Source organism: Manacus vitellinus, unplaced genomic scaffold (genome assembly GCF_001715985.3).
Source record: "Manacus vitellinus isolate BGI_N305 unplaced genomic scaffold, ASM171598v3 scaffold_9_pilon, whole genome shotgun sequence".
NCBI classification, from domain to species: domain Eukaryota; kingdom Metazoa; phylum Chordata; class Aves; order Passeriformes; family Pipridae; genus Manacus; species Manacus vitellinus.
This window is the reverse complement of record NW_021940917.1, coordinates 9,177,139-9,188,805: the sequence shown is the minus strand read 5'-3', so window position 1 is coordinate 9,188,805 and position 11,667 is coordinate 9,177,139. Positions and strand designations below refer to the sequence as shown.

Here is an 11,667-nt window from a genome sequence, read left to right as displayed (position 1 = left end):
TTCCTATCACTATTGGCTTTGAACTCATTGTGTAATTGTAACAAAGAGCAGATACTGTAAGGAGGAGGGTACTTGGATTTTGCGGTGGGAGGGGAGGCCTCAAGCGCTTTGCTTTTTTGGGAAGAGAAGGTTGCTGTTGGATTTTTAGAAAATCTTATTAATAGAAAAATCCTATTTATAGCTATTTACTATTTCTATGGTAAATAGTAACAATGTTATCAGGCTCAATTACACGTCTTGAAACTGTAAGGAAGAACTCTGAGTACTTGATGTTCATGAATGTTAACTGAAATGGGACAGCAGGTGTCCTCCAGGCTGATGTCTTTGTCAAAAGATTTTCATGCTTGCTGTCCTGCAGAAGGACACCAACATGAGAGCTGTAATACTGCCAATATGTATTGTGCCTCTAAATACACATTCTCTGGAGAGAACCTCCTTCCTTAAGAGGTTTTCTTTGCTCTGGCTTCCTTTCACAGTAGGCTATTTGAATGTGGCGGTTTTCTTTTAGTACTTGACACAGGTATGCACTGCTGAGGTCCAGAGAAAGCACGGTTAATCTCACTTGCACAGGGGCAATCAGGGGTCAAAATGCTAAAGTCAAAGGTACTGATGAGCATATGCTTCAACAGGCCTGGGACAGCCATCACCTGGGTGCTGGCCACTCCCTCCCTGGCAAGCCTTTCGTATTTCTTTTATCTCCTGACATAAATCTCCCCTCATTCTCACATCTGTTTCTCTCCCCCCACCCATCCCTCCCCCACTGTTGCACACACCTCCTGGCTTAGCTCAAGTTCTGGAGTGGCTGCTGAGCTGGCATAAGGAGTAGCCAAATCACAACGTGCAGCAGAGAGCTGCTGGACAGCCAGTCAGCCGCTATTGTCTCTTGGCTGCCCTGCCCAGTTCCACGTGGTCTCTTTTCAGCAGGAGCAGCACTGTGAGCACACTGCAGATCCTGGCTGCATCAATGTCTTGCACCAGTGATGGATAGAAAAACCCATGCAGCAGCTGTGAGATGGATTGGGAGCACTCCCCCACGATATTCCTCTGAGCATGGTGGTTATTCCTCAGACACGGATTGCAGCCTCTCCAGAGGAGTGTGGTTGCTGCACCCCTTTGCTCTCAGGGCAGTGTGCAGCTGAGCTGCTGGGTACAAGCAGGGAGAGGATTAACAGCAATGCCACCTCTGCCCTCCCAGGCCATGTGCTGTGACAAAAGTTGAGTGTCAGAAGGAGCTCCAGAGTGGGATTAGTTGGCATTGAGGCTCTTGTCTTTGTGTTGGGAATCAGTGTGATGAAGTACGCCACTGCTGGTCATTTTCTGCTGGGTAGATGAGGCAGCGTCTTAGCAGCTCAGCTTTTACAGGTCCCCTTTTCTAGGTGTAACCAAGGAACCTGACAGATGAGCCTGGGCAGCTGTCTGCTTCTGTAGGCAGCAGAACAGGTTGTCTCTTACCTATCCAGTCTACAGGACAGCTGCTGGTGTACCTCGGTTTGCATTACTGTGCTGAACTCAACACTGCGATGCCTTAGACCAGGACAAGCATTGCATTTTGCTGCCTCTGCTTTAACAGGTCTAATCTGCAGTGGGGTGGAGAGCTGTGGGCAGCATCTTAGCTCCCTTCACAGGCTTTACCAAAGCCCATCCAAGAGGGCCGTCTGCTGCACAGAGGCCTTCACACCATCTGATGGCAACAGGTTCCACAGGATGCCCCCCGTAAAGCACACTGTGAGTGCACACATCTGTGCACTAAGTGCCTCACACGAACCACAAGACCCCCTTTGCTCACTGTCCTCTCCCTCGGTCTATCAGCAAGACACCTACAGGTGCCACCTGCCTGGTCATAAAAAGTTTACAAACTTGTTCCAGGAATGGAATGTCCCTACCTGCTGATGGAGGACTGGCGATTAGGTTCCGTATTGCACGTTTTTGTGTAAGAATTAGCTGCTTTCTAATTCTTAGTTATAGATACTTCGGGGGGAGAGGGGGAACGCATCTTTGTAGTGCCATAGTAATTTTACTCCACATTAAACTGACGAGGGGGAAGAATGTCATATTTGATAAATGTGTCAATGTGTCCACATCTGTGAGAAATTGAGATTTGTCATAAACAAATATAGTAAAGCAATCAGTCATTGCAAACATTTTTCCTTATTTTCCACTACATTGCCCTTAAATTAACTGTACACTGACATTTTTTCTACCTAATGAAACTTACTGCAGACAGCATTTGAATTTTCTTATTTAATGTAGACAACATGTCTTTGTTTTCAAAGTAACCTATAGATTATCTAAGCTACTCTTTCACAACTGTTCATGTGAAAGTTCTGGTGTCAGCCTTTGCCTGTGGGAAAGGAAGACATAAATACATAGCTTGGCACTGGCAGCTATAATTTTCTCCAGCTGTGGTCTTCTGTGACTGAGACTTTGTAGAGCTGCACTTTAAAAGAAGAGATTCCTGGTTCTCGCAAACTGGGAGGTAATTTTAAAAAACAGAGTCAGACCCATGATGCAAAAGACAGAAAATGGTTAGGTCAGATAACCACAAAAATGGGCCAGAAATAGTAAGCAAACTGCAATTTTTATATAAGTCTTCATCTTATTCAGGGAAATGCTGGCTTGGTTGCAATTTTACTAGAAATCTTTTTATATTATCACCTGTGAAAGGTATTTTCTAAAGTCTTGCAAATAATCTGGGTACAAATAATTTGGGGATATTACTGTGAACTAAAATTGTGATTAGTGCTGTCATCATAGCTTTTAAGAATCCAGTTAAAAATCAGCAATCTATTTTCTCTGGGAGACCAAAACTTTCTCCCCTAAGTCCTTTTTTCATTTATCCATACAGTGAATATGTGCTTAATGTCAAATAAGTATTTAACTGCAAGCATAAACCATAAACATAGTGGGTTTTTATTTTCTTTATTACTTCCCCCCACACACTTTCTGTTACTGAATCAAGCTTAAAAGGTTTGTGGGTTTGAAACCTGAATCATCTCAGCTGAAGGCCACTGATCAGACAGAGACATCCTGGAGCTGGCAGGCACGCCTGTGCAAACTGTGTATGCATTCCTGCAGCAGAATGGAGCTACTGTCTACCATTGCTCCCATACATATTTCCAGTTTTGTTGCCAAATCTTTTGATGGAAAGGAGGGTTTGGACACTATTCTATGCTCTTCTGTAGCTCACAGTTCAGATAGCTTTTTTTCCTTATCTCTCACCCCTTCTAGTTGTAGCCTACAATATCTGGAAATGCCTCCCAGATGACTCTCAGCTCCCTACTTGCCAATGCATTCCAGAAGGCTCAAAAACATGGATGACAACAAATAGCCTCCACCAGGTTATGTAGAAAGTGAGGGTCACAGCACAGTTCCCTGAATCAAATCTATGAGCATGCTAAATTTCAACACATCCTTCAAATGCTGTCCATAAAACATACAGGTTTTCCCTGTAGTTTAATTGTGATTTAAAAAGTTCAGGAACTTATCACATGGTTCCTAAAGGAGCTGGCAGAAGGAAGAAGTGGATCTGAACCCAAAGGACAACTATAAAAAGTCACAGATCTAGGTGCAAGAAATTTCTTGAGACTTTATGAGAAGCATGGAGATTCTGGCAGATCCAACCTATTTTTACATTTGAAAAGCTGCATGCTCAGGGAGCAAACATAGGTGAATTGAAAACACCAGGAGCTTCAGCATCTGTTTTTTTCCATTCATATTTTATTTTTTATGTGAAGAGTGATAAAGTACCTTTGTATCACCCCTGAGAACAAACAAAGAAGTAGTAATTCTCAAGCTTCAAGGAACTAGTTTGTTTAGTAAAACTTTAAAAACAGACAAAAGAATCCTGAACTAGTAAGGATTCTCAAATCTTAATTTCTTTCTAAAAATTAACAACAGTAAGAATTAATCTATTTCCCTTCAAAGACTTCAGGAATTTAAAAAAATAAATGTAATATGCAAATCCCCATTCCATTCAGAAGAATTTAAGACGTGTTTGTCCGTCATTTCTTCCAGGAACTCTTTCATATGTCAGTCTCCTCTTTTTGAACTCTGGTATTTCTGGAAATCCTGAATCTGGAAAAGAAGTAGAGGAGAAAAAAAGCCCCATGATAAACTACAAATACAACACATAACTATGTGTTTCATATGTGTTCGACTTAACTTCAGCAGGCTTAACTGTGTTTCTCAGAAGCAGTAACAGACTAGCTTTAACCAGCACCCTTTCTATGAAAAGTATCAAATGCCACAAAATAAAATATGTACAGATTAATATTAACTACTATTTACTGCTACTGAACAATTTTATGCATATCATCCCATAATAATAAGAATATATTCATATATAGTATGTACAAAGACCTTATACAAAAATAAATAAATCAACCTACACTATGCCTAGCAACAGTATTTCAGAAAAGATTTTAATGCTTATTTCTATTTCATTAATATTACACTCAGCATATTCGGTAATTGTTGAAAGTGAATTCTTTTTAACCAGGTTCAGGTTTCTAAGTTGTTTAAAAAAGTTACTTACATTCTTAATATTCAAGTTCTTTCACAATAAAGTATTTGAGAAGTTGCTTATTCGAAACAAGTTACTGTAAGAAAATTCTGTTTGGTCTTCACAAAAAGTATTGTCAGAAAACTCTAACACTGACCTAAGGATTTAATCTGTTCCAGTAGAAATACTGGCTTGACATGGTGTCATTAATTGTCTGTGGTTTAATGAGAGCTTGATTCAAAGCCTGGGACATGTATCTTTTTAACTTGACTCTTTACATATTTCTTAAATGTGGGATTTTACATTTATCAAATTTGAGCCTTCAGAGACTTTCACTCTCTTAAGGGGGGGTTGTTTGGGTTTTAATTTTTTTTTAATTTTTTTTTTTTTGTGATAGCATGCCAAACTGTTTAGTATGCTTATTTTCCCCCTGGTTAGTGAATTATAAAGTAGAATAAGCCTATTCTTCCAAAATCTAAACGAAAAATCACTTTTTTTAAATTTTTTTTTTTTTAAATTACCTTTGCCTTACTGGGCAAGAACATTACAGAAGGCTTATCAGTTGGAGATCACAGTGCTTTCAGAATACTGTAAAATGTGGTACCAGAAGAATCTGCCCTGATCTCTACTGAAAATACTGTATTTACTATTTTATGCTATCAATGCCAGTTACAGGTTACTGAAATACTTGTTAAGTGCTCAGCAATGCTACAGGTCTCAATTTTAATCCCAAAGGAGAGGCAACAGGTCTGTTCAGAGTTTCTGTGTTAAAATTTACATTTACATAGGCTGAATATTAAAAGTTCACCATATCCAATTAACTTTTCCTTTCTTTACTGTCATAATTACCTTAAGCAGTCCATGAAACAGAGTAATTTAAATTAGTTGCTTATGGTTTCATGAATGAGTCTGATCTAATTAGTGAAAATATTTTAATGCTGTGGTGACCTTCATATTCCACCAAAAGATTTAATGACAGGCAGCAACAGAGAAATCATAATTAAGTCATCTGTACTAGGAGTTAGGCACTTTACTTAACAACCTTAACCTTAGATTTTTAAAAGAATGTGACACCTCACCTACGGGGAAGCAGAGGAATTTGAAAAAATACTACAATAAATGATATAGCAGTACATAGTCTGACAGGGACTAGTGATGCTTTCTTACTTGTAAGACTCCATGGCTACATATTATGGCTTATCAAAAAAGGTTTCAAGCTAACTATATTCGAGAAAATAAACAAGGGATAACAAAACTATGGAAAATTAATATTTTGTATAAGGATGGCACATACTTCCGGAGTAAACAAAGTTTTGAAGTACACACTATACTGAAGAAATATGCTTTGGAATGATTTCAAGTGGAGAGTTTAGCCCTGGCGAAATTAGCTAAAAAAGTATTCCAAGAATAAGGGAACTGTAGGAAACAAACTTAGAAAATTTTCAGAGTGCCATTTTTACTCCATTAGCATCAACAGCAAAACACAGCCATCAGCAGTATTTGAATTTCACTCCCTGAATTTGCCAAATCTCTTTTTTTTCCTATAGAGTCCATATACTTCAGAGTCTTTTGTTCACCCTTTTGTCCAAATCTATGTTTACAAAAGAATCTTTCCCATAACTTTAAAAATAATTCTGGCATGTTCATTATCCATATTTCAGGCACTGTCAAAGAGAGAAGAATCTGAATCTTACAATATTGGAGAACTACATTTCTCAGTATTTTACCAGGGGAAAAAACCAGCAGTAACACAATTCTAGTTTGTTGGGTTCGTTTGTTTGTTTGTGCTTTTTTTTCTTAAATATTCCTTATGCTCAAAACAGAACCTGTTTAGGAACCTTTTATCACAGAAGAAATACATATCCAAGTAAGTTTTAGCAAAGGAAACACGTAACTGTTGGGTTGGATTGGTTTTAACAATTATTTGAAGAAAACAGAAAAGATAGTCTTACCAATACTCCTTACAACTTTCCAGTTGAGTTACAAACAGAATTTCAGCAAATTCTGCTTGCTTTGGACATACCTGTTTTATTTTTTTCTTTTGTCCATAAGAATGGAGGCCTTTTTTTTCTCTTTCCTTTAGATTCTCTACCTAGTTGGTTAAAATTCAGATTTTGAAGCTCATCCGTGTCAACAAAGAAGTCAGAGAGGAAACCATCACACACAAATGAATTACATAGGCCTGTGGATGAAGAGTCATTCCATGGGGCCTGGTCAATCTGAATTTCAGGGATTTTAAATGTATCTCTAAATTCTTCTAGAAAACTCTTAGAGCTTTCCTGAGGTTCACAGACATTGAAAGTTGCAAAGAAATCCTCTTTTTCAGAGTCTTTAGAAGACGGATCAGAGCCATCCTGTATCCTGAATGGTTGTCTTTGAACATGAAGAGAATTTGTAACATCTGGATGGGCAAAATCTTCACAGTCCTTTGATACAGCAAAGAAATTCTGCTTCCTCCTTGTAATTACGTCTGAAGAACACGCATTCTTTTGCATACAGCTTGGAAGATCAGACTTAAAAAAACTCTTACAATGATTCAGTGGAGGAATTAAGGCTTCAGAATCCATATGAGATGTTCCTGCTAGAGAAAAATTTGAAGCATTTTGTTTGGAGAATGAAAAATTAGCTTATTTCTCTACATTTTACAGGAAACCAAGATGCCATTGAGTATTCTGATTGCAGTCTGTCTCCTCAGAATAACTGGCCTTACCATGCTTAGAAGACAAAGATTCTAATGCACTCAGATTTTTCACTTGGTTTCAAAGGAAACATTTTTCTAGCAATTCAAGATATTACCTGTGCTGTTTAGGGCCTTATCAAGCAGCTCTAAAGCCTGATTTTGTTTATAATCAGGACAGATTGTGTTGAGGTCATTCTGTTTTTCTGGCTGTGATGCACCTTGCACTGTTTTTTCTAGTGGACCAACATTTAGGCTGTATGAAGACATCATGTCACTAAAATGCTGAAACAATGAGGAATAGATAATTGAGGAATATTTATAACACCTGTCTACATCTGTCAAATATGAAAAGTTAAACCAGTTGTTAAGATCCTAAGATGTATAAGCTTTTGTTTATTTTTAACCAATACAGGAGATGCATGTACAGTAGACAATGTGCCACTGCCTTAAATCTATAAACAGGGTAAGTAATAGTCTCTGTTTCGAAACACAGGAAAAACAGTGTCTTAGTGTAGTTTATTCTCTTTCATTAGGCCAGGACTGTAGGAAGCAATGTCTGCAATGGATTGGCTCCTATCATACATAATAGAGGAATTTAACTGAGATATTTTTCTATTTTTTTTTTTTTTTTCCAGTCAATAAACATGGTTTCACATATATAGAGTTATTACAATAATAATTCCATATTCAGTGTCCAAATATCTGTTCACTTGCTCCTTCACCTTAACTGAATGCTTCACCTTAAATAAACAGTGTCCCTCATCATTTTCTTGAATAATAAGATAAGTGCATTTTTTATCTAATTAGCTGACTATAATCAGTCTATATTTTTCCCAAACTTGGCCCAACTGAAACAGTAGGAACACATAATTCTTCATTGTAACATTCAGGGCTCTGTCAAATGCTTAGTTCTATGAATTTGTAAGTGGTAGTTTTGTTATTATGTAAAAGAGAGGGAGGGAGGGAGGGAATTTTTAACAACATTTTAGACATGGATGACATGCTAAAGTGTATAATTAATTTTTAAATGATACCAGGAAATGTGCATGTATTATCAGATTAAAAAAAACCCAAACAACCACATATTACAACAGTGCAAAAAAGATTGATCTAATACATAAAGTAATTTTGGCCAAACCTTTAAAAATTTTTTTGGAACCTCTGGCAGAAGTTCCTGCAGTTGATCAAAGCTTGCAAGAAACAACCTATTCAATGAAGATCCTTTCTTTAACATAAACTGAGCAACCAGAGGGTTGATACATGGAAAAGTAAGCAGGCATTTCTCTGTCTGGAAATGGAAATTATTTTGTTAGACTGATATCTGACAAAATGTTTATCTCTTTTTTTTCTGTTTCTGCAAAATCACGTTTTTATGAATAGGTCATACAAGATATCATCGAAATAGAGCTTTCAAACTGTGAACTTTTACAGTCCAATTACAACTGCCTTTTTTTACTACAAAAGTAACAGAGTATGATTTCTGAAACAGAGTAAGTTCTGCATAACAGTTTGACAAAAAGCAAGCACAGTCTGAAGACATTTATTTTCTGAAGAATAAAACCAGAGAATCATGTAAACTTGACTTGAAAATGCATTACCAGATTTACCATTAATTCTCCATTTTAATGGGAATTAGCTAGAGCAAGATAAACTGACAAAACTGGTTTTGTTTTACAAAAGTTGTATCTGTAAAGAGCAATGGAACAGGTGCCAAAAGCAGGAGTTGTCAGGGGGAGGGTGAATGTCAGAGGCAGGGCAGCAAGCTGAGAGCAGTAGCCTGTTATGAATTTCAGCTTCCAGTTCCTGACTTTCACAAAGCTCTGTACTCAACAGATGACAGGATCAAATATCTTTAACAGAGACAAAATACAATGATTCCTCTCAGTTTTTTAACAGTATCCTTCATCTCTAAATTGGAAAACCTATAATCCAATATCCCACACTTGAAAGGCCATGCCAATATCTGCTTTATTATGCTCCTGAATTTTGCAAAAGCCAAGAACGATCTAAGCTTCACGAGAGTTCAAAGCTTTTACATAAAATGAACAAATCCATATGTTTAATTTGAAAACCTTACTATAAAAGTTAAAGATCATCACTGATGAGCCTGTTCCAGCATTTACTGTAAATACACAATATTGCCTACTGTATGAGAAGTTAAACAAATGTCTACTATCTGGTATTAAAGCAAAGCAGGCAATGTCATTGACTTTGGTAATGGATCACCACTGATGAATTTGGCTTCCTGCCCAAGTTAGCCATTGTATGTTCATCTTTTACAATCTGGGTAGTTTTTTAAACTTAGTGCTTAGAACTGGAGAACTGTACAAATTGGCAGATGAATGTGGAGGATAAACTTCTCTACAGGTTGTGAAAGTCACGGAAAGTCCAAGTTGCATCTAATTGTGCTGGCAAGGATGACAGAAACATTATATATATATATATATATCATACATATATATATATATAAAATACACATATATACATATAACACACATATATAAAAATATGTGTATGTATAGATACATAATAATGTTTATTTTAATAATATATTTTAAGAGAACAACAAAAAAAGCCTAGAATTTAATGAGTCTGAGAAACAGGAAGAAAACTGCAAATTCATGGGAAGATAAGCAAACCTCAGACGGCAAGACAGAAAGCCAGGATTTGTCCAGCCACTCATGAGGACTGATATTAGACGCTATCAAAATGTTGTCAGCAATCTGACGAATTACCAGTGCCGTCTCTTCAATCCCCGGCATAAGAACTACCTAAAGATGATGCATAATATTTTTGGTTAAAACTTGTAGTAAGGATTGGCTTAATTTGCTACAGAAGTTGAGGTGACAACCAAAGATGACCTGAACACAACAGCTGGTAATGTGGAGTAATTAAACCTGATCCATGCCTATCATGCAGAGGAACTCCGACCTCTGACCACTAGCCTGGCTACAAATGACACTCCTTATTTATGGAAATCCTATGTAGGTGAAATTAACTTACCCTATAGGTTTTTTATATGTGATCAATTTTCTGGGTTTGAGTTCCTAAAAGAACAAGCTATTCTGAGATGCCTATTACAATTTAAGAAGATATGTAACACTTTGAAAGTGTAATTTCCACACAAACTACACTGCTTTGTACATGGCGTGAAAAAAGCTTTGTCCTCTCTGTAACTTTCATTCACTCAGGTAAATTTTATATGAAATTTAATACGCAAATAAGTGAAAAAGGGCCTAAAAAGGTATTACTTCATTCAAAAATATAAGTTACCAACATCAACTTTGTAAGCTGAATGAAACTTCTGCCTCATTTTTTAATGTTGATTATTCTATATGCTACATTTTCTGATTTATTAAAAAAAATTAATTTGTTTGGTCACATAAAAAAAGCAAACTAGAAAATTAGACTTTTTTTTCTTATTTTACATCTGCAACATAATACTGAGCTGAAAATTCAAATTAAGACATAAGCAGGATTAATCTATATTCTAATAATTTATTAAAGGTACAATTGCATTGTTTTACTCTTAGCCATTAAAAGACCTTCAACTGCTATTTGAATCTCATTTAATTTGTATTGCAGTCATCAGTCTATTCAGTGATTTTAGCAGCACTGAATTAAGGTCCTCTCTCTTATTTTAGTAATTCTGAGCTATTTTATGTTTTTGATGTAGAATGAATACTTGTTTGAGCTCTCTAGAAATATCATATCAGTGAAGATTAAAACAGAAAAAAACTACCTTCACTTCAAACTCTTCTGACTTCTGTGTAAGCTCAATTAGAGTGGCATAAAGTAAGACAAGGTTAAGCAGAGTATCTCCCTTGAGACTGTACCTGTAAAAGAGTTTTACTGGACCATTAACATTTAATATGCACATGTAATAATTCCAAAACATTTGATACATGTCTTAATAAATGTCATTTCATTTCCAGGATTTCAGAATACTAGTACAGTTGGAGCATTAATATTTGTGAGAGGAAAATTAGGATGCATTAAGGGACTCAGTGCTGAAGGATGGACTGTGAGGAAGAAAATGGGAGTCAGCCCACAACAAAGCAAGTCCTGAAGCAAAAGGTCTGCATCAAGGTTGGAGACACTGGAGAGAAAACATACAGAGAGGAATGGTGATGCATGGGAAAATTAACACTTGCTTATAGAAAAAAAGAGATAATAAAGGAATGCTTATGAACTATATCAACAAAAGGTTTGCTTCCATAGCAAAAGAACTAAGGATGCATTGGAAGGACACTTGAAGAATTTTTCCCTGTTGCAAGTGATACACAGTGATGCTAACACAGTAATTCATAATTTTTGTATGTGCATTTGTAGGGGTTAATTTACTTCAAAGTTATAAAGAATAATTCCTCTGCTTCATATCCTTAGTCTTGTGAAATTTCTGGACCTCCTGATTTGGAATATACCTCGCATTAGTATTGCCTGTTATTTTATAACAACCGTTTCTTTATCTCTTTTGTAAGACTAA

General features: G+C 36.6%; 1 protein-coding gene across 1 annotated transcript in view; it reads right to left on the bottom strand.

Annotated features, from left to right (window-relative positions):
• Positions 1 to 3,749: 3,749 nt before the first annotated feature.
• Positions 3,750 to 11,667, bottom strand: part of SHOC1 (shortage in chiasmata 1) — a 46,536-nt gene continuing 38,618 nt past the window's right edge. The window contains exons 23-28 of the mRNA XM_018086213.2: positions 10,924 to 11,017; positions 9,821 to 9,952; positions 8,320 to 8,469; positions 7,298 to 7,463; positions 6,525 to 7,079; positions 3,750 to 4,074 (exon numbers count right to left, since the gene is read on the bottom strand). Of these exons, the coding sequence (XP_017941702.2) occupies positions 3,974 to 4,074; positions 6,525 to 7,079; positions 7,298 to 7,463; positions 8,320 to 8,469; positions 9,821 to 9,952; positions 10,924 to 11,017 (1,198 nt within the window). The 3' untranslated portion in view covers positions 3,750 to 3,973. The remainder of the gene's footprint in view (positions 4,075 to 6,524; positions 7,080 to 7,297; positions 7,464 to 8,319; positions 8,470 to 9,820; positions 9,953 to 10,923; positions 11,018 to 11,667) is intronic.